We start from the raw sequence: 23,789 nt of genomic DNA on the forward strand, positions 1-23,789 counted from the left end.
TCTTGTTTTTCTGTAGATTTATATCTATCCACTCAGTATCTCTTTTGTGTGTCATTCCCTCTCAGTGCTTAGCGTTAGCACTGTATTATTGTAGCACATCAATATGTCAGAGCTATTCTCAGGGAATTTCTACCATGAGGCATGACACATCATCGTCTCACAGGCAGCAATATTTCCAACATTGACCCTCCATCACCTGGCCACTGTCTGAGGGGGTGTTGATGGTTGTCTTACAACATCAAAAAATGTAGACACCAACATTAAGCAGCCTATAAATTGTTAACAATTTTCAAAGCGAAATTAATGCATTTATCATTGTCTTATAAGACAAATAAGTATGGTTATGTGTCTTATAATACAGAATTCAGGGGATATGAGCCACACTGGCTTCAATGGGCAGATGCTCTCAGAGTCCTTACAGTCAAACAAAAATCTGGCCCAGCGGTTGATATTGATATAACATCCTCTGTTGGGCTGATTCTCTCCAGTGTGATTGTTTCACTAACTTCATGTGTTTACCATATGATGGGCTGACTGAGCAACTGCTATTCAAAAGGAAGATAAATGACAGCATATCTTTATTAAAGGCATGCAAACAGTAGACATTTATCAACACGGCTGAATCATTAGTGCCAGAAAAACCTAAAACCAACTTCCTCTTCTGTAGTCAAGAGCTTGACCTTGAATGTTAATAACCACTAACCCCAAAGAGCAGACTGTATGTGAAAACATAAACTTGGGTCTAAGTAAAGAGAGCAGCATTCGTCGTTATCTGTAGCTTTCTGCTCTTTGCTGCTGCATCTGAGTCATAAGTCACGAGAGTAAAGAATGATACATATGTCTGACAATGTGAGCAGAAACACAGCAGAGTCAGTAGGTAGAACCAAAGGGGTTGCGAGAGCTTTGCCTGTGTATGAATAATAATCTATATGAATATTTCAAATTTTCCAACTTTTCTATCTATCTTGGCTTTTTGGGTTAGTAATGGACTGCTTCATCTCTTCAGGCCCCTGAAAATACTCAAATCACAGGAGTCGCAAAAAAGGTCGAAACGCTACTCCAAATTATTGCTAATGTTTCTCCATATCTGCTGGATTTGTCACTGTTTGAAATATGTTTTCCATATAAATTGGGAACAAATGAAGTAAAAAATAAATGTGGTAAAAAATTTTAAAAAAAAACAAAAAAAACAAAATCACTGTATGTTGGTGTCAAGCTGGTTTCACAATCCATTTCACCTTCTGACATTTATTAAGAAGCAGGAATTAGTTTGAAAGCCACTAATGCTCATACTCACATTAATATTACAACAACACATACAGCATTCAAGTCTCCTTTTTAACCTTCATAATGCCAGGCTGGTCATTTTTCTTGCTCAGTATTAACTGAACACACTTCACAGTTCAATTGCACCGTCGTCCATTTCAACTCCATATAGTCCCTCTTCATAAGTTGAGTCAACGTGTAAGTGGTCATGCATTCAAGTTATTGTTAAAGTACTTCATAGTGCTCACATTAGAAATTATAACACACTTCAATGTTTGGGGATGCTTCAGTGCCAGCCACTGCAGACATTCAGACTTTTGCCCTCCACCTGCAGGTATTCCAGTCTTTTGAATCCCTCTGCCATCTCTAGAAGTCATCATCATAGTCCGTGTTTGTGAGGCTGCTCTCAGGGAGCACATAAAGAGATTTACTTTTCTTCTTCCTGCTCTCTGCTCCCATCTGCGTGGGCTGCTGATTCCTAGAAAAGGACAGGTATGCAGCGATGCTGTTCCTGACTCCATAGCTCACCATGTTGTCATCACAGCTCTCTGTGCTGACCAGCTGTCTCCTGTACAGGGAGGAGATGGAACATTGACAACAGAGCATCAGTATCGTAATATTTTCTCCTTTTTTTCAAATGAGGGAAACTATTTTGTAGTAAAGTAAAAGTAAAACTATTTAATTGTTCCAAGCATTTTCCAAGAGGAAATGCAAAAAACATATGGTAGATGAGATAAGATGAGATAGAACTTGTGACAGAGTAAGAAATACAGAGTGTAAATAACATCAGTGCCAGAATAACAATAAAGTAGGATAAATGAAGTTAAATAAATAAACTTAATCTAACTAAAACAGAATAATTAGGATCGACAACGATGCTGACACTGATCAATTGAGAAAGCAATCAGCAGATTAATCTAAGAAAGAAATAATTGTTAATTGCAGCCCTTATCTATAATCAAGACCAGGAATCAGATCAAAGCAAATAAGATGAATCATTATGACCTAGGGCAACTAATGATTATTTGTTGTTGTTGATTTATCTGTCTATTATTTTCTTGATTAATCAATGAAAAACCCAGTGAGTCTAATATGGGTCATATGTGACCCACTTATGGAACCTGTAGGGTCCAATCACTCATGCATCTAAGGGTTAATATGCTGGAATCAGAGAATTTGTCCTTTTTTTAATTAAAAATTGCTTAAAATGATCACTAAATTATCAAAACCATTGGCAATCAATTCACCAAGCTCTTTTATGCTGACAGATTGGAGCTAATAGATAACGTCACCAAGCCTCTATTGTACCTGTCCACTTTCTTCCAGTCAAAGTTGCGTCTCATGACTACAGGTGGCCCGTCAAGCGTTGCATCTGATGGTGGGATTGTGCTCGACAGACAGGGGGAGGTTAAGGCACAACACAGGCCATCTGCAAAGTCTGAAAATGCGGGAAGGAAGGAAAGTATAGCTCACCATCTTACAAACAACCACAAACAAATGTTGCATAATTTGCATGAAACATTTTCACACTCGACTGCTCAGACAGAACCAAACAGCCCATATTGGCCCAGAATGTCTGCATTGTTATAGAATGTAACATTAACACTTCTCACTGTGTATGCACCAGTGATCATTATCAAACACGCATATTGTATCTCATTTCCTGTTTTGTATCAAGAGTGTTCTGTCAGAGCAGGAAATATATAGAGTGACAACCGCTGATAAGAAATGCTTCTATATTAAGAACATGATGAATTATTTTAAGTGCGACTGCGTGTCTGTTATGTACGTGTCCAGAACAGTACATGTGCGTCGTTTGTGAAATTGACGCACCAGAGTAGTGGTTGATCATATCTTCAAGGCACTGGAAAGTGAGGCGAGGGGAGATATAGTACCAGCTGTTGTCCAGTCTGAAGATGCGATAGTGCTTTACGATCATGTGCTTCACCGACAGCGAATACAGACCTGGGGGTACGACACACACGCAAAAAAAAGTCAATTCTGCACTGTAACTTTCACCCACTCACTCGCTTAGTCACCGCTGTCACCATGTGTTTTTGTATGAAGAGGAAAGAAAAGTTCCAGATCAAATACGACCACACAGAATTTCTCAGGGGAGAATCCACAAGTACTTTCCCTGATAAATCTCATCAAAGGCCAAGATAAATGATAGTGATGATGACTTTTTTATTTGAACACTTTAGTGATGCTGATTTTGTTGCTTTTGGACCTATATTCTGATGCTGCTGGCTGTTTAGCATTCGTCCTCCTTCATAGAATGTTAAACATTGTGCTGAAATTCGCTATCCAATATGGACTCGTAAATATGCATATTGTTATGCATCTGAAACTATTTAGTTATCGTGCAGCCTCTTCTATTTTACTGTATAATCACAAGTAGGTAATCATTTGTTATGTTGAACCACTGGTGCAACTCCAAATCCTAATCTTGCCTATGGCACCAAAATGGCTCAAGCCTGCCTTGCTCAGGGATGTCCAAACTTTGTCCCTTAAAGCACAAAAACTGACTGCAGGAAAAGCAAGCATCTTGCACATATTGTTTTATACTGTACTGATAAGATGTAAAATGGTACTAGCATTCCAAGTTCCATTAACTGACAGACATCCAGCAAAAAGTGTCACTTTGACACTGTGCTCCGATTATAAAACAGAGGGATCCTGCATATTTAAAGAGTACTTAAGTATTAAACTCAAAAACATAACAAATAAATAAAAACAGCTTGTCGGTTATAAATTACACATGAAAATGTATTGTAAAAGTAACCTTAAAGGTGCAATAGCTTAGAACTTCAGAGAATACAGTTATCAGCAGTTAGTTACTCAGGCGATATGCTGCCCCTCTTTGTTTGGACAATGAGTTCAACAGGTTACCAATTCTAACATTTTGCACCTTTAACATAAGGCTCACTTTTGATAATGTATGAGTTTTATTGTATGACCCAGTGACCTGTTTGTTCAGGTTTTCTTTCTATTTAGGTTCTAAAATAAAAATCTCCAAAATAAAGTAGGAAAAATAAGTAACTCATACCTGAAGCTAAACTATTATTTTTATATACTAACTAGAAAAACCTGATAGCCAAACTGGCCAACTTTATGACGGGCCAACTTTGGCCCCACTTTGGGCAGCCGTGTGTAGCTTCATATTGTACCATCATCAGAGTGGTATCTATTATAGTTGTAATATTATAGTTTATATTTCATTACTTGTATATTTTATTTCTACCTTCTCTTATTTCTTATTGTCTTTTCTCTTCATATCTTATCAAAATCTCTCTATAGTGTGATATTTCTTTTCAGAAAGACCATTTTTTCCTCAGGGCTGATTCTGATTCTCTAGTTTGTCAAAATGTTACTTTAGCTTGTTTTTGTTCTTGTTCCCTCTTCATACTTTGGATGGGGCTCTGATTTCAACACTATCATTAATCTCCACACATAATTTCTTGTTGACAAGCATTTCTTTTCCTTCTGCAGACTTTTCACTCTAAAGAAACAGTCCAACCTGACCACCAGATCTGACTGCAGACTGGCTGACCACTGTGTAAGAAAACGTACTCACCTCTCTCCCTGCTGCTCTCTCGAACCAGAAACGAGCCCTGTCTGTTCCCGGGTAGACAGAGCAGCTCCTCGGCCTTCTGCCTCCCCACTCCCTCAAACAGCCAACTGACGGAGCAACAAAAACATAGGATCACATTAAATCCATTAACAGGGAAATCCTTTTCATATTAAGGTCACAATCTTGAGCTGTAAGATAAACCACATGACTAATATCTTGTGTTAGTAACATCTCCCTTTTCCACACTTACAATAGAGAGATCTTAGATAGCATTGCGGGGAAAATGCATACTACAATACTAGAGGATAGTGTAAGTTTAACTTTACGTACCCATGATACACTTTTGCGACGTGGCTGTTGGGTATATAGTTCTCCTTCCCTGTTTGGACGGAGCGGACTCTCCACCAATAGGCCTCCCTGAACACCATAAACAGACAAAGAGGAATCGATCACTGACCTTTTAGTCTGACCACTTCTCTGTACTGCAAACTAACTTTTTTTTCTTTTTTTGGACTTATTGTTTCCTTATAGCTGTTTTTTAAAGCAAGATTACAAAAAACATCGTCGTACTGAGCAATAAGTCTGAGCTTCTCTCCCATCTTGTAAATGGGCTTGCTGATTTCAGCAGACGGGTAGTCCTGAAGCACCACCACCACGTCGTCCTCCGAACCTGCCAAGAACAATATTTACAGTGTTAACAAACATGGTCAAATGCTGCTAGACAGACATCATGATTTGCGCAAATACCAAAAAATGTCCAAGACCAATCCTCAGAGAGTATTGTTGATGGACTGTCTTTGTCAAATGTCTCCTGTAGCTTTGTAGCCGACAGTATCGCAGCATCTCGAGCTGTGCATATTGTAACATTTCAGTCAACAGTCTTTGGTGCTGTGTGCAGGGACAGCTTATAATGCCACACTTTTTAAATACACTTGTCACAATGATACAAATGTGTGTACTGCAATTGAAAAAAAATACAAATAGTGTTACTTTTATAATCTTACCCTTCAGAGAGCTGTCATCATTATCTGGGTTGACCTTGTCGTTTTTGGCAATCGCACCTCGCATCATATTCCCCATCTTCCAGCCTGAAGTGAGCACATAGATATATGAATATGAATATTCTCATGTAGCGCTACGCTTCTCTCTTCTGCTGCACCATCAAGTCTGTAACTTCCTACATGCTGGCCATTGAACAACATCAACTGACAGGCTCAGAATGGGGAAGCTGAGGCTAGATGCTATCGGACTCAGTTTTCCATTGCAGAACCAGACAGTGAACACTGAATAGCGATACGGTATTTATATGGCAAAAAAACATACAATTATACACCCTTAAAAAATATGTATAAAACACATTCTGTCTGAGTGGAGAATATTCTTAGGTTACTCACACACTAGTATTCAGTTCACCAGTATGGACCAATAGCAGTTCCTCTGATACGGAAACTCTATAGCAAATGTGATAAAGTATAGACAAAATACCTGTAGGAGTGTTAGCTTGCCTGCTGTGATGGCATCAACAGTGCTGAGAGAGATGAAGGCCCAAACAAGACATGGTGGCAGTAGCAGAGTGTAGTGCTACAGAAGTACCATCTTCTTAAGAGTTTACAGCGATGACCTGTCACAGACTGCAGGGACAGCACTGCATCATACTGCAAACTCACTTCCTGTAATGAAACGAGGAAGAAGGCTAGCAAAAGTGTTGAAACACACCAGAGAGAGGAGGGGTTCACACAGTCCTGTAGTTATTTCGAGTCACTGAGAGCACTATTGTAGTGTTTTCTGTGGTATCCTGTTAACATTCAGACATCAGACATTTTTAGATTGTGAAGTATTTGTCAAAATGTTTTATCTGGGTAGATATGATAATAAAGGTATGACTGTTATTTGCCTATTTGTTTTTATAGAAAGTGTGGAAAGGCAATTAAAGTAAATTAGATCTGAAATGATCCAGTTGGCAGAAAATGACTCAGTTATTAACTGTTTGGAAAATTGATTTGAATTGTTTCTCTAGACAAAATACCAGGCTGTTTTACCTATTCTACTTTAAATATTTGATTAGTTGAATTCTTTGCCTATAGACATTGAAAGAAGAAGAGGATGACTTTTCTCACTATTTTCTGACATTGTATGGACTAGATTAAAGGAAAAGTTCAACATCCTGGTAATGAAATTTAGTCCCATTTGTGCCAGAAGTCAAATGAGAAGACTCAGAAGACCTCTTGTCTCTTTGCTAAATGTTTAGCTACAGCCAGCAGTCCGTTTGCTTAGCTTAGCACAAAGACCTGAAACTAGGGTAAACAACTTAACAACTTAGACATGAGAGTCAGTATCTCCCTTTCTGCTCCCTGAGATCCTGAAATGTGTAATTCCTTGTTGTTCCAAGGTCTCAGTCTGTTTGACCCTCTTTGTGCTCTCTGTGTTGTCTTAATGGCTTCACTTTAGTTTAGAAGAGATGTGCAAAAGGCATCAGTACTCAGTAAAACTCTCCTTCACACCTGTCACCACACCCAGCTATGCTCAAGCATTTCAACCATCTGTGTTAAAGTGAAGATCAAAACTGAGTTCCTCTTTCTTAAGGGACATCAGAAATACCGACAAGATAACTAATAAATAACTTTCTATTTGTTGGAACTGCTGCACCAAGTGATCTTAAGTCAGATTACTACATCTTATTTAGCCCATGAGTTAAACTATCATGAATCTGCAGAATGGAAACTGGAGGTTATCTTTAGCCGGTGTGTTTATCTGGTATCTGTGTCCAAGAATGACACTGCTGAAGTTTCAAATTAGGAAGCGGAAATCGCTTCAGAGAGTTTCAGATCTGTATTTTGACCTCACATTACACTGAAATCTTTATCTTGAGATGTTCAATGTTAAGTGTGTCAGGAAATGTATGGTATGTGCATGATGCATTATATTAGTCAGACAAACTGCTCACAAATTTATGTCTCAAAAAAACAAACTTCTGTCCAGACGTTTCTTTCCCCTCCAGCCATTACTGACAAACCTTTTGAGTTCTGTGGTTCATTATTTCTCCCCCATTGCAGATTTTTTTTTTTCCCTTTTAGTTGTCTTGAAGATGAGTATTAATGTAATAGCATTTAAGCGTAAATGAATCTCATCGTTTTAGTCGAGCTGAAAACTTTTATTTTGACAAAACACCCTCAGTCACAATGTTTGCTATTTATCAGATTCAAACCTTACATAAGGATGGATTGAGTGTATTGGAAGCCTGGTTCACTGGTTACATAAGAGTATTCTTCTGTGGCACTTCATTATTCTCAGAAAAACTTAACTGTATTTTCCATATTCACATCTGGATAAGACTGCTGCAGACCGTTAGGCCTCTTTCCTCTGCCACCTTTCTTTTATGAATGCGGGACAGTAATGCCATAAAATAAAATAAAAGAGAGACAGAGCAAGAGATTTGCTTCATTGTGGAATTAAAGTTATCTTAAAACCATGCAGGGATTTTATAAAAGTAGTTAAGTAGGGGTGTCATCTAAACCCTGTCCATATTTGCGTCACTGACTTTTAAAGCTTTGGCAGATATTAGTTGGACACTGAGCCGGCAGTTCCTTTTGTGGACTTCCCAGTGTATGTGTGTGAGGGGGAGTGCTGAGAGATAAATATTCCTCCGAGGAAGTAGACAGGAATCTAATGTCACATCGCGTCTGAACCAAACTGCAACTAAACTGCATTTTAGGCTGAAGCGAAGACTGCTGAATGCAGAAAAAAGCAGCTGCTGACTGCTGTTTGATGGGTGGTAGCTGGTGACAGTTGCCAGGACTCTAACTGTTGTGGCTGCAAAGAAGGAAGGAAGTCTTCACTGGCTTTAGATGAAAATAAATACACGGTCAACATGAAGTTTGTGTGGTGACAGTTTAAAGAGAGCAGTTTCGTGTTTAGAACAGAATTTGAGGCATTTCCTGTGGCCAGTTGTATTCATGTTTAGTAAGTTTCCAAGCAAATGTTACTTGTGTTTCAGTGGTGGAGCCCTGCTGGAAAAACCAGCATAGACAAGCACCAAAACCGGCGCCAAAACACAACATATGCTGGTCTTGCTGGTGACCAGACACTAGCAAGTCCAGCATATGTTGTGTTTTGTTGCTGGTCTATGCTGGTTTTTCCAGCAGGGAAGTGTTACAAATAAAGCTCATTTGTGAAATGTTTATTAAAGCGCTGGTCTGAGCAAATTATAAGACAAATAAACAAACAACACATTACATATTTTCTCACTGACCTATTAAGGTTTGTAATCATGCTGATGGTTCCTGGTTTAAACAAAGTTCTGGCACTGGAATGATGTTCATCAGACCTCCCTGTAAAGTCTAATAGGGAGGTGTGTTAGCATTTAGCTACATTTAACAAGCTCTCTTGTCCATAAACATCTTCATTGAATGATACAGCCATGTCAACACAAACAAAATACTAGTCATCTACATTCCTTAGTCCGAAAAGGCTACCTGATGTGACAGTTACTCCTTACTGCTGTACACAGTGCCATTAGCTTAGCCAGCAGCAGAACAACGGGACTGTGTACCTTGAGCGCAGTTCATTGCTAACCAATCCAAATACCTCACTTACATGTAACAAAGCACTTAACATTGTCAAAATGAACTTAAACAATCACAAACATGGCTATTGTTAGTACAGAACGCTCTCAAGCTAGCATGCTAGCATTGAGACATTTTGCCTGCACTTTTTCTGACATTCTTGTGCCACTAGCTCGCTAATAGGGTTAGCAAGATATTTCCCTAACAATGTGCATTCATGCTGCATTTTTTTTTTTCTTTTATTTGCCAGTGAATGTTAATGCTAAATGCTAACACAATGACCCAGACAAATAACAAAACAGTGACACGGATTTAAAGGAAAAACAGAAAGTTTAACACATGCAAACTTTATAGGACAAATGTGCAATTTGAAAGGTTTTGACACAGTAGGTTTTAAAATAAACAGTTTTTAAGACTACAAGGCTATTCCACCTCACTGTGGAACATTTAGCACCTTGACTACACAGCTGTTTAATTTCCTGTTTTTCTATTCAGGTCCTGGCATCTGTCACTGACAGTGCCAAGGCTGTGTGTGTCTTTGAATGAGTCACTTAGTCACTAGCAGACATAACACAGGTGGGGGTCAACCAGTGGGGCCGACCATGTCGACCTCCAGCTCAGTGGACTCTTTGTTACAGCGGGATGAGAAGCATAGTAGTTAAGGTAATAAATCAGAACTTCCTCCCATCTAAATTGCAGCTTAAGATTTGTCTAAAATTGGATTAGGCAGGTGTTAATTTAGCAAATTGCATGAATAACATGTCGTATGCTAGTGCAGGTACAGAAAGGAAGAAATCAAACTATATATGAGCATTAAGCATATTTTTTTCATGGATCCATGTTGAGACACTTGTAAAAAATATCTTTATTTGCAAAATGCTCATAAAAGCAGCACAGCAGGTGTTGCCCTGCTTGTAAAGCTGATATTTAGCTGTCAGAAATTTTCCTCACGTGGATAATTGCTTAAGCGGTCCGCATGATTGATGTCCCATCGGCAGTTTTATAACACATGTTGGGGAAGTCAAGCTTAAACTTTGAAGATGGTCAGTGATTTGTAAGCAGTTTTTCTTCCAGGCAGCACTCCGTCTCTGCCTCTCGTAAAGACAACTGACCTGTCTGTGGCTGCTGTGACTGGATGTGTTTGAACATCTCAAGGCAAAGTGACTTCCACGCCCTCTGTCTAAAATTGCAAAATTACTGACTGCGAGGATTTCCCTTCATAATTTATTTTAGGTCTAAATCAAGACACACTCATATGGTTTTAAGGCCCTTTGGGTGAAAGTGGAAGCCAGAGGTGAGTCCACAGTTCCTCTTTTCCTAAAAACAATACACATTCCACATGCGTGGACACTGGTTGTTAGCCCAACTGTGGTTACTGTGTCCTCTCACTGTAATGAACAGTATCTAAATACAGAAGTAAGGCTGACTCCACTGGACTCAAAACCACAGGACTGACAGGAACGGGGCGTGTGTTTCCTATATGTGCATGTAGATGTATCTACAGCTTTCTCCACCACAGTTTTATCCACAAACTGACTATTTGGAACACATTGAGAGCCAAAAATACTCAACAAATAAAGGACCTCAAATCATCCACTGGTTAGCCTGTAATCATTAATGTGACATGGGCACATGTGGGTCATTCAGGCATCTGGAGCATTTTATCTTCCAAACCATCTGCACCAATAATCAGCCCTCCCCTGCTTCTCACATCCATTAATATTAATGCATTCCATCCAGCTCATTTTGTGATTAATCGCAGCAGCAGTGTTATTTTTATTTGCTTATGTTGTGATTTAAAATGACTGTAATAACACAGCGCATTATCCCCAAGCACACCTCAGCAGAACCATTTGGGTGATTTTGATGGGAACATAATTGGATGGAATTGCATTAAGAAATCTGAGCCTGTACTTGCAAACTGCTGTATCATTACAGCAAAGTTTTGTGAGGAGAGTGTTGTCCTCTGTTTAGTCTTTTCTGGCAGGGAAGTGAAAGCAAAGTTCCCCAGTGGATCAACAACAACAACTCTCAGACTTGAAAATCTTTCCAGACCTGAAACATTCATTCCAGTCTGCTACAATAATTAGACCTGACTTAATGGCGTACTTTTCGTTTTTCTTTTTTTTTTTTCAGACATGCACTGGAAAATGTTACTCATAAGAATTACATCACTTACATTTTTGTGAACCACAGCCACCATTAAAAGAACTTCAGTGCAGGGCCATGTGATGGCATTTAGCAAAGTCAGGGTACTTGAGAGAACTGTGGCTAGACCATCATGAAACAAAATCCAACCAATTTTAGATTAGACTTATTGTCAGCAATAAAAAAAAAATGTAAATAGAAACAGCCAACTCTAACTTCCTTCCAGCATTTCCACGTGGTATTAAAGACAAACGAATCACTTTCTTTTGTCCTCAGAGTAGCAACTACCAACAACACAGGACATAAAGCAAGTTTATTCATTCATTTAGTCTATAATGGAGACCTATAAAATGGTGCCAGCCTGCCAGCCTTACTGTGGTGTCAGTCAGCCGTCGTTTTCACAGGAGACTTTGTGGCCAGAGGCAAACAAAAAAGGATCTATAGGGAACCAATCTAATCACCAAAGTGTCATTATTCTATATATGCAATCATTGTTTACTACATCATGATAAGTTGAAGTGAAAATTGTCTGTTGCCAGTTGAACTTATTTGCAGTCTGTAATTAACTCACTATATAGTAGTTCTCATTGTTTGTCGCAGGGTCTGTCATTTTGGAGCAGGCCTTAAAATGTCTTTCCATGTATGAGGGATTCAGAGGAAACACAGCAGAATTCAATCAAGCATTATTGTTTTGATTATCATTGATATGAGCATCACAGTTTACAGCCATAGACCACAGTTGGCAGCCTGACCTGCCAACCTGCATGATTTTCCTTGGAGACTCCAGCTTTTCATTGCCCTCTCTTGGTTTCTATCCGGGGTGACAATTCCTCTTGTATTTCTCCTGGTTTATGACACCCTGTTTTTGTTAGTGGAAGTGAAGTGGAGATGGAGAAGAAAAATAAATACCCTTGCATATTTTAGACGTCCTTGAAGTACCCAAAGACATATCCAGAAGACGTCTAGATGTATACTCCAGTGGAGAGTTACTGGTCCAAGTGATCCTGTAAGGATGTCACCTGGACATCACTAATGAAGGTTGAGAAAATGTCTGTTAAAGACAAAAAAATAAGAATTTTGGTTCCCCACTGGACGACGTCTTTTCAACTTCGAAAAAGGCTTTGACTTGATGTCAGTTGGAAATGTTTTTGCACAGTGGGAAGAATTCCCGTCATGGGGTAACTTATTTGAAGGCAAACCCAGCATTTCTTTCTGCTGCTACTTTGCAGTAAAAGCAAATGCAATGTTTTTGTTCCCACAGTTAGAGCTAAAGCTAATAATATTTATATTCATAACAATTAAAACACAAGTTTGTTCAGTCGCAGTGAAAACAACTGCACCAGTTGTTGTTCTTCTTACAAATTGAGAAGAGAAGTTTTACCATAGCGCGACACATCCCGGCTCTCTGTTACCCTGATAACCCTGATGAGTGTGTCTGGGTTATTTTCTCACACTTGAGAAGGCTCCCTCCCGAGCCACAGGAGACTTTAGACAACTGTTTTCACTGGCTGCGCAGCACTCCCCCTGACGAGCACACTGACTTTGAAGTGTAAAACCCTTTCAAATTCTCAAAGTCAGAGAGGTTGCCTCAGGTTATTCCAGCACAGATTCGACATCATGCATCCATCAGTGGATGAAGAGTTTTGCAAAGAGGGGATATGTTCATAATGTCAAGATGTCATTTAGGCTCTTTTATCAGCGGCACCATGAGGCCCACCTGTGTATTCTGGCAGCCCCACCCTCCATCTCCACCTCATGCACACATTCACATGCACATATCAAGGATAATTCCTGCCTTCACATGCAGGGCAGGGTAACTATCGGTTGCCTTGCCAGCCAGCCCTTCCAAGCCCATAATGAGAGTCTGCATCGGAGGACGCTCTCTTCAGCGCTCCAGATGGGAGTTCACCACGAATCTCTGCGTCATCATCTATTACCCAGTCATTACTGGCCAGCGAGCTATTTTCATGATGCATGTTTTCACTGTGCACCTGTGAAAGTGCATCCACCCCCTAAAAACATGCAGGAACACTGCTGTTTTTAAGACATGTAAATCCCTAAAAGCCCCAGAGCCAGACCTGATAAAGACTTTAATGCTGTTGTTAGCTGTGGTGTAAGAGTGTGTTTGCTAACTGGGAACATGTAATGAGGGACGTCTAACTGCGGGGAATGTAATAATTCACAGATCCATGTCATGTTAACTGTCTTCACTTGACAGAAGTTGTATTTTCAGGGGTGCCACGTGTTCAGATTGTTCACTTATGTGAAACCATTTGACGTCCATAAGTGATATTTCACTCATTCAGCCTGGGACACAGACATACTGGACTGATATTAGTTGGGGCTCAGCTGATGATGGCACCTTCTGAGGAAAAGTAGATCCAAGTAACTGTTACATAATACAGGAAACACTCTGACTTATTTTTCCACTGGCTGCTTTTCACATCATTCAGCTCCTGCTGGCACTTCGGGCAGATCATTTGCTTTATTGCTTTTCTGAGAAACAATCCACAGCAGAGCCGTGAAAATGAATTACTAACAGTTCTTTAAATGTATGTTGCATTAACTGTTTAACCATGGCTGTCTAAGCTTGCTGACTTCCTAGAATACAGTATATAGGTCCTGTCACAGATGCAGGATATCTGTGAAGGAAAGCTCAACGCATACACTGGTGCATTTGATGTGAAACAGAGCAGATTGAAATGCAGACTGTAATATAGAGTGTACAACTGGCAACACTCAGAGCTCCTTTAAGTGTGAAAATAAATGTCTTCTGCAGAGTTTGTAGGCACAACAGTGAAAATATGTTTCCTTTTTTCTTTAAAGCGAGACCATGACCATTGAAAGAATGAATAACACAGTCCTCCTTTTACAAATGAACTCATAAGCAAACACACCCTGGTTCAGTTCAACTCTGGTTTTTAGAGTCGTACATATCCGCCAACATTAGGCGGTGAAAAAGAGGCTGACCTCTTGATCAATGTACCATAGTTTTAAGTTCAAAACATCTGAAAATGACATCACCAAAAATATCTTCAGGTGTAAACACAGTGAGAGACGTGTGTGTTGAGAAGCCATCATTATCAGGTTGACCTCCAAAAAGAAGAAGAGATGAAGAAGAGACAATAAAGGGGAGGGTCTTGCACCAAGTTGAGTACATTTTGGAATTTTATGTCTTTTTCTGAGACCTGTTGAGTGAGCAGAGTGACAAACTCAGGGTCATTTGTGCGTGGTGTGCTCACCTCTGCCTCTCTGGGTTGGATTGCCAGATACTACAACATGTGACACAGAAACACCCATTCGATTTGTATCACTATAAAATCTGGAGATTTATGTAATAAATTACTAATCAAGCACAGCAGGAAAAAGGAGTGAAAATAGGGAGCTAATGTTAGCAAAGTTGTGATATTTATTGCAATGTAACTGACATGACTGAGTTGATTCTCCGATTTTAAGTCTCTGGTGTACTTGTGCTATTGTGAGTCAAGGATTTAGCACTCCTTGTTACCCTTTCATTGACTGTGGTGGCCACAATGACTGCTATGTGACATAGTCTAGCTTCATCTATTAGCCTAAATGAATCATAACTGTCAGAATACCCCACAAAAAAATGATCTTTCATAATAAACCTTTTTTTTCTCTTAATGCAGCAGTAAACATAAAAATGTATATGCTCAAAATGTAAAATCTTTTGTATAGAGACACATGATGCAGCTTCAATAAGCAGGAACAAGTGATTCAAGTCGTGATTTAAAATTAAAAAAAAAATGTTCTGTTATGTGGGAGCAAATGCTTGCCGGTGTTCATTCCCCTATTGTAACCATCACTGAATACATGTAACGTGATTCCAGTCATTTCCCTCGTTCCTGACATTCCAGCCTGATGTTTTTACCTTTGGAATTCACCTTGTCATCTGTGTGCAAGCTAGAGCTAGTGCCAGAGCTGACCACCGCTGAGCTCCAGGATTACAACACACTCAAATCGTGTATTTTATGTGTTGCCCTTCACTTTTACCCTCATCCTCTTCACTCAAGTAGTTCATTGAATCTCCAAGATGATGCATGATAAATTCAGTCAATTGTTTATTGATGTCAAAGTGATACAAACTATGAGCAGGAAACTCTACACTCCATACTTCACCTGTCAGCAGCCACATGGACTGAGGAGAATCTGATCCTAGGTCAGAGCAATATTCTGACTTAGTGCCGGGCTATGAACTGCTGTGTAGAAACATATTTCATGGCCGAGTGCAGACACTTCCGAAGGGACTTCAAATGTGTGCAGGTTGTGTTTCATCCCAGTGTGGAATTGGCCCTCATTCTCTCCCATTACTAAATTCGTAGAACTGGAAATGTCAAAGGAAAAAACTCTAGCTATCTGGGATGATTGCTGACAGTTTTGCAGTCAGTAATCATCAGCAATATATATATATATATTTACACACACACACACACACACACACACACACACACACACACACACACACACACACACACACACACACATTCATGTAATGACACAAAAGAAAGTTGACTCTACTCCCTCAGGGACTGATGCCTAACGATGAGGAACAGCACTGACTCATTTTCATCAGCTCTTTTCCTCCTGACAGCACACCGTTCCTCCTATTACAGGGTTTCCATTATTACTCATGTCTGATGAATATGATATATAAGATATAAGTGTGTGGTATTTAAAGAAGCCCTGTCATACCGTTTCACTTTCAAACTGGTCCCTGCAGGTTTGGAGCTGTGACTGCGTAAACCAGACAGACGTTTAAAGTGCGGTTTTCTGCTGCGGCGGGTTCTCCAGGGATGTGCTCAGCTCTAAATCCTGTTTACAGCCTCACTTCACTTTGACAAAATCCATTCAGCCACAACGGCTCCAAGATTTCACCCTAACCGTTTACATTTTCTAAGCAGATGGAGCAGATAAGGCAGACTTATAATCGTTTTTCCTATTCTGCTTTCCTTGTGCTGTTGATAGTGCATCTGAAATGCATGAAGTGCATCACAAATTAGACATAAGCCATCCAAACGTGGGTATTTTTTGGAAATGTGTCATTTCTAGCCACAGCTTTGATCACATCAAACTGAAGGTTAATACCTGAAGAAGTGTCAGTGGCTGATTTCATGAATGCTGAGGGGATTAGCAGCATAAGTAAGAGATCTGGCATTAAAGCCTGAGAATGCCTGAAAGTCATTTACCCCTGTCAGTCATTTCTAAAGGGATTCTGGTAAACAACTGCTGAAAAGTCTCAGCCAAGACCTGATTTCCACATTGTGTTCCAATCTGTAAGTCAGATAGCACCTTGTGGCGATTCTCATTTGTAAGTGAAAGCTTTTCAAAATCACATATCCTGAGTCTAGGCCCTCAGAGATAGCAGGTCAGCCAGACAAAAACACTCTAATACAAAGCATTCCCACAGTGGGCCCATGCAATCAAAAGGTGCCTGGACCTCAACAAATCAGCCATTTATATCCAGTCACATGTTTTTGAAATGTACAAGCTGCACAAAGCTAAAAGCAACTCGAGACAGTGTTTGGTTTGGATCACAGCCAAAGCCATACTGAGCTGAAACGTATACGCCTCGGTGGGCTGCTTATTATTGACCCACACACAGATGCTCTAAAAAGCAGCTTTTGTTAAAAGTCATGATCTCAAGAGCAGTTGGGATCCAGCAGCATCCTAAACCCTCAGCTTTCACTCACCTGCCAAAAGCTAAACAAATGAGCAGAACAGTACAAAAGCTTAATACAGTGTGTCAGAGGTCCTCTGGAGAAATGTGTGTTCGAGGGACACGTATTCATACATACACACAGGCACTTGCCGTCGTTTTGTACACGCTCAGACACTCACTGTAAAACTAATGCTTGCAGGCTGGCACAGTACCAGCATGTGCAATACATTCACTTTCACGAGACATGTCTGAGCCTGGACTTAAATCGCAGGACAAGGCTGACGTGAAGCGAGGAATTTTAACTTAAGTTACCTGGTCCAAAGCTGTACTTTACACAGATGTTGGTTCTTTGATGACATGAAATTATGGTAAACCATGTATCCAACAGAGCCTGTCACAGACATATATCTTGCAAGCAAGCTGATTGATTGTGCATTGCCGGGTTAGAGAAGTCATGCAGTCATGCAGCGGCTATTCTGCATATTTCAGTTTTCTCATTTTAAAAACAGTTTAGCATTTATGACATAACACTAGCTGGTTTGGGCTAACTTGGTGGCGGCAGTCAGTCCTGCATTTGAAAGGCACCCAGAAACAGAAAACCACTGGCAGAAGTATGTACCTGTCATGGCAGCACCCATAGACTTCTGAAGAAACGGGTGAATATGTTGGGCAATGTGTGCTGTTTTTTTTTAAGATATTACAGAAAGATGCTTGGGATAACTCAACTTACCACAATTATTACATTCCCAGTAACTTCATTAAGTCTTGCTGTGTTGATGTCATTTTAGATGATAAAGTTTACTGTCATGAACTAAAGATGGTATCCTGAAACCTTCTATTTCTATTTAGTTTAACCATTGATCTCCACATAGATCTGTTATTAACAGCTATGGGCAGTTAAATAGCTGATATAAATACAGGTCACTGATAGGAAAAGGAAATGTAAGACAAAAACGTTTCACACAACTTATAAATCGAGCCTAGCTGGGTCAGCCAGTGGAAACAACCCTCCGAGAGAAAATAACAACAGACATTAAATCACTTTAATCTGAAGTAAATTACTGTCCAGCTTTTAGTCCTGGTGTGTGTGCTTTTGTGCGCAATATCTGTATGCATTTGCGCAAACAGTAATTGAGTGTGTATGTGTATAACATCACCATTATACAGAGACAACAGCAAATAAATATTATGAAAAGCTGGCGAGGTGCCACTATGCAAACTAGTTTTGTTTAAGCTGTGCAATGTAGACAAGAACACAAATGACCCAACACAGCGAGCCACGTGAGAAATCGCTCTCTAATAAACTGCTTTGAGTTCATGTAGGTTTCTTCTATCTGTGGAGCCCAGCAGATGTTTTCCTTAGTCCATGAGTCCCAGACCACAGCTATATAAAGACAGTATAATTACTGGACTGGTCTGAGCGCAGCCTGCCATGCCCTTTCTCTGTCACACACACATATGCAGAAACAAACAAGCCACTCATATACTTAAAGCACAAAGGCCGACATATATGGCTCACAAAGTTAAAAGTTTAAAGGAATAGTTGGAGATTTGGAGAAACATCTGACGGTTAGTTGAGAAGACTGCCATGCTCTTGTCTGTACGCTAAAGCTCATGCTACAACCAGCAAACTAGTTAGCTTAGCTTAACACAGAATTAACCAGCTTGCCTAGTTCTTTCCGAGGTAACTTTGGTTTAAAAACCAAAGTATCAAAACAGAATAGCGTAGTTTCACAGGGACTATTTTTACTGGTGCGCAATCATTTCAGACCACCACGTAAAACCACAAACGCGTTGTGTTTACGCTGCTGTTTTTGTAAGGAGCAAACAAACGAGATGATTATCAAGTTTGCATTCAAACAGTGCAAGGCTAGCTGTTTCCTCATATCCAGTTCATGCTAAGCTAAGCTATCTGCCTGCTGGAGGGAGCTTTGTATTTACCCAACAGACGTGGGAATTAGCTTATTTCCCAAAATGTTGAACTATTCCTTTTTAAATGTCACAGTAAATGTCTGATTCATTGGATTTCATTCAATCACATTTCTCTTAATCACTGCACTTAAACTTTAAAACCTCCTTTTAACTGCAACACTCTTGTTTTTTCAACAAGGCTGACTGTTCTGATCTTGAGCTATTTCAAGCTTGAGAGAAAACACACTCTGCTTTTTTAAGCCATTTACACTCTATTATGAAGCCACTGGCTGCACATGAGTGATGTGATGTTCAGAACATTTTCCCACACAAGTGGTGTGCTGTGGAGTGACTGTTTTTTTATGTATCACCTCAGCAGTTTCTGGTCGCCTCAAGGTGTTGTAAATTCATGCTCCCATTCTAAGGAGGATTACCGACTCCACCTGACCTTGAAGCTTGAAGATTTCCAAAACACAGTTTGACTTCAAGGCTTCTCTGTGAGTTGAGGGGATTTTAATGAGCAGATTTTCAGTCTGACCAGCTATGCAAGACTTGAGTCATAGATGGCCAGATCGCGTAATCAGGCCATCTATCACACTTTTATACCTGGAGTGCTATACTGGCTCCCTCTCTCCTGTGGGACAGATAGGCCTCCTGCACAGTGCTCAAGACTGTACTGTGTTATTCTCCCTCACATGGAGGAATGTGATGCACCCAGACAGTCCAGGGTTGCACAAGCTATTATAGGGTGACACAGTCGGTCAGCGATAAGCACTGTTGGCTTGAAGTGTGTGTGTGCAGATGCATGTTTTTAATTGGACTTTAAGTCCAGACAAATCTAGTGGGGGCTTTTATCTCAGCACTAATATGAGTGCAGTATATTTAGTTTCTCCAACTTTCCACCCAATGCATGCTGGGATTTCATCAATCCTTTCACCTAGCAGGTGATTATATTAGACTAGCAGTAGGTGGATCAAACAAGCAAGATACTGGCCACTGAATGCCATATAAAACATGGACGTAGTCTCTGTGAGTGTTATTATTTAGAACAAGTGCTTTGAACCAAACTTTAGCACAAATTTATCTGCAATCATTTTACATTGTCTTGTCATATTTAAGGCAGATGATCAAGGGACTGGGTTAACTCTGCGCTGCTTGTGCTAGCATTTCACTAAGCTAGGGGAAGTGCTGTGAATCAGAATAAACGTTGTCTAACTTCAAGTGTTATCAGCCTATAGACTGTAATCACTAGGCAGCCATTTTCCTCCAACATCACATTCAGGTTGGGAAACTTGAATCCTGGGATAATGTCGTGCTGCTGCTGCATCTTTTTACAGCTTATTTTCGGCAATATTCCAAAATCCTATTGAAAGAATCCAATTCCCAAAACCTGTTAGTTGAGGGGACCATTAACCTCCATGCTATCCTACAAAATATGTCATAGCCCTAAACCACTCTGTTGTGAAGTTTGGTGAGGTGGCTCTGGCTGTCGCCATCTTGGCAGTGCCTTACCTCACCTCACTCCTGGCTGAGCTAAACGTGCAAAGAAGTGAAGTAGGATGAAAACTGGTTGCTAACAACTAGCTAGAGAGCTAATGGCTAGCTGTCAGAAAAGCAGCTCTGTCCATAATTATGCATAAGTTTAAACCCTGATATGACTTAAGGAAGTTATATAAAACTCATTAAATACCCTGAATTCAAGTCAGTTGGTGCACTGAGCCCTTTTTCCACTTCCTGTGAGAGCAAAGCAGTGGTTGCCTCAGACCTAACTTTCATTATGAGCTACTTTTGACCAACTCACCACAACAGACACATGAAGAGAGCAGACGAGTTGGCACGGAGAGGCCCTTTGATTGACATCACCTGACGAGGCATACTGTTGGTTCATGTAAAGCTCTGCAGTTAACACTGACTACCGCTATCATATTAGACCAGAAAATTGAGGACAGATATTAAAATGAGCGCAATTAATGCCACCTGTGGTTGGAGACTTCTCTGTATTGTTTCAGTTGTGGATAGAAAGGCCGCTTTGTTGTGTGAGAGAGTCAGTTTGTGACTGACAAGTAAAAGGCCAGGAAGTAGTATTAGAGAGTGAAGCAATGAGACAGACTGAAAAAGTGAGTAATGCACAGAAAGTCTCTCAGTTTCGAATCTCCATAAGGGGGACCAAGAGAACAGCAAATTTTCAAGTTTTCCTTTCATTCATGTTTAATTATGAGCTGTTAAGTGATCATGTAATAGTTCTCACACTGTCTATCTGACTCAATTTGTCTTTTTGTTTTAGAAACATAAACATTTAAGCTTGTCTTTATATATATATATATATATATATATATATGGGGGGACATTCACTTCAGGAACTCCAGACTTAAAAACCCAACATCACAAAGGAAACAAAAGAATCAAACACAGACAAAAGATACTTAGAGTGAACAAATATACAAATTGACAAGCAAATTGAGGTAGAATGAAATGGATTAAAGAGGTAATAAGAGAGCAACAGAAGCAGAGAGTGGGCACATTGTGCTGTGGAGAGGTCGTCCGGTCACAGCAGAGAGAGAGGCTCTGTTCAGATCAGCGATCAGAGTTCAGACCTGGGGCACTTGATCTCTGACAAAGTGTTCATTTCTCATCTATCACTCTTTCCCTCTCTTTTTGTTGCCTAACGTGTCTAATTCTGGCAGAGCTGAGGTTATTTTCTGTGATGTTTTCATCAGCAGAGCAGTGACACGAGACGCTCGGCATAACTGAGAGAAGAGATACTTTCCATATGGCTGAACAGCAGTGTAAAGTGGAATTCGTCTGGCCTGTGTCTACTCAAAGAATAACAGTCAGATTTCCAGGAAAATGAGAGGAAGGGAAAGAAGCTGACTTTGAGATGATGACATCATTGATTTAAAGGGAACATCTGTGGGCCAGACACAGTCCCAGCCTTAAAATAGGTGCTGTAGGTAGGAGGCAGGCAACCTGCAAGCATGTACTTACATATTCCCTCTAAAAGCACATCTTCATTCAAACGTTTGTGTGCAGGGTTAGAGTTTAGGGCTTACTAAGAACAGCTGAGTCATCTGAGGCCTTAAAGTGTGAGAAGATGAGATTAGTCAAGACAAGGTGAGAAATTATCAGATGCTGCTGAAGGCAACAACAGTGACTCTTTCAGGCTTGACTGGAGAGTCACAGTCCTACAGCACACATTCATCACAGATGAGCACATGAGATGTTTCAGGTCTGTTTTGAAACTAATCTCATGTGAACAGCATGTTTGAAGAGCTGTCAGCAGCTGGAGGATGTATACAGATCCTTCACTCAAACTGGCAGGAGACACATTTTCTACCTTGGGCATGTTTTTGGGGTGTCCGTCCGGTTCCTGGGGACGCCGTATCTCAAGAACGCCTTGAAAGACATTTCTTCAAATTTGGCACAAATGTCCACCTGGACTCAAGATGAACTGGCTGTCAGAGGTCAAAGGTTAAGGTCACTGTGACCTCGCAAAATACATTTTTTGGCCATTACTTAAAGATTCCTAGAATAATTATGTCACAATTTCACACAATGTTTAATAGAATTATACTTTTTTACTGTCCAAAATGTGTAGTAATGTGACACTTTTCTCGTGTTGTTGGAATTTGCAACAGCGGTCAAACTCTAAAAGTGTGTGGGTTAGGGTTACAGTGTGTATAAGTAGAAATCCCACACATATCAAAGTAAAAGAATTCATAACGCAGAGGAATGACTCGTGAAAGTGATACTAACATATAGAGCCAGCGCCTATATCTAATATACTGTTGGCTAGTTTAATATTCTTTCTGTAGAAAACATGAGGCCTTGTTAAGTTTGATAAGGCCATTTTTTGTTTGTAACTGCAATCTGCAAAGTAACAGATAAATGTAGAATTGCAGTATTTCTTTCTGATTTTAAGTGCAGTAGCAGAAGATTATGGAAAAGCTCAGTTCATCATATTTGAACTGAAGTACTGTACTTGAGTTACTGTACTTAATTACATTCCAGGGCTCGTTATTGGCGCTGTACTCAGACAGCAGAGGCAACGTCACACTGGAGGAGCTTCTTACACTGAGAGGGAAAAGCAGCAATAACTGATTAATGCAGCCAATGACATTTTCCACGCGCACGCTGAAGCGCGTCCTTTAATCTGAAACGAAGCCGCAGTGGCGCGACAGTTAACGGGACCTGTGGCGGACCCGACACGCCCTAACCACCGGGCTGCAGCGCTCTGCTCTGAGGAGGAGGAGGAGGAGGAGGAGGAGGAGGAGGAGGAGGATCGGGTGAAAGTGGAGCGGAGGGAGAGGGAAGAAGGAAAAAAACGGCCTCTGTATGTCAGAGGTATGCGGGGCTCGTCCTGTCAGCCCTTACGTCAGCCCGGACTCTTTATCAGGCTGTCGGTCCCGGTCCGGCCGCACAGACAGCAGGATGACAGCGACGGGACAAGGATGTAGCTCACCTGCGGAGAGCGGCGCGTGGAGCCTGTAGACAGCGGACTCTTTCTGGATTCAATGCATTTGCTGTTCGGCACCAGTGATGAGTTGGCTCCTGGTGTGGATCCTAACAGCAGCCGGGATTCAACAGGTGGGCCGAGCCGCAGGAGCAGCGAGCTCATGATTCTGATCAGATGAGGCTCGTTTAACACAGA

General features: G+C 40.5%; 2 protein-coding genes across 4 annotated transcripts in view; one reads left to right on the forward strand and one right to left on the reverse strand.

Moving 5' to 3' along the window:
- The window catches only part of LOC119017424 (CCN family member 4-like), a 41,563-nt gene that overhangs the window by 6,611 nt on the left and 11,163 nt on the right, over positions 1-23,789 (forward strand). The window contains exon 1 of one of the 2 annotated variants that reach the window (XM_037094142.1): positions 23,588-23,725. The exons of the other annotated variant lie outside the window; for it this stretch is intronic. Within the exon in view, the coding sequence (XP_036950037.1) occupies positions 23,678-23,725 (48 nt within the window). The 5' untranslated portion in view covers positions 23,588-23,677. Of the gene's footprint in view, positions 1-23,587; positions 23,726-23,789 lie in introns of those variants that run through there. 2 annotated transcript variants of the gene reach the window in all.
- sla1a (Src like adaptor 1a) lies at positions 562-23,735 on the reverse strand. Of its 2 annotated transcripts, none has more exons than XM_037094146.1 (9): positions 23,601-23,735; positions 6,346-6,510; positions 5,845-5,928; positions 5,411-5,510; positions 5,171-5,257; positions 4,844-4,947; positions 3,100-3,231; positions 2,575-2,704; positions 562-1,834 (listed from the first exon to the last, which is right to left on the reverse strand). In XM_037094146.1, exons 3-9 carry the CDS (start codon positions 5,918-5,920, stop codon positions 1,633-1,635), a joined length of 831 nt encoding a protein of 276 aa, XP_036950041.1. In that variant the 5' UTR covers positions 5,921-5,928; positions 6,346-6,510; positions 23,601-23,735; the 3' UTR covers positions 562-1,632. The 2 variants fall into 2 exon arrangements, with proteins under 2 accessions (XP_036950041.1, XP_036950040.1); XM_037094145.1 differs by having other exon boundaries at positions 6,326-6,510.

Source organism: Acanthopagrus latus, chromosome 3 (assembly GCF_904848185.1).
Source record: "Acanthopagrus latus isolate v.2019 chromosome 3, fAcaLat1.1, whole genome shotgun sequence".
Classification (NCBI taxonomy): Eukaryota; Metazoa; Chordata; class Actinopteri; order Spariformes; family Sparidae; genus Acanthopagrus; species Acanthopagrus latus.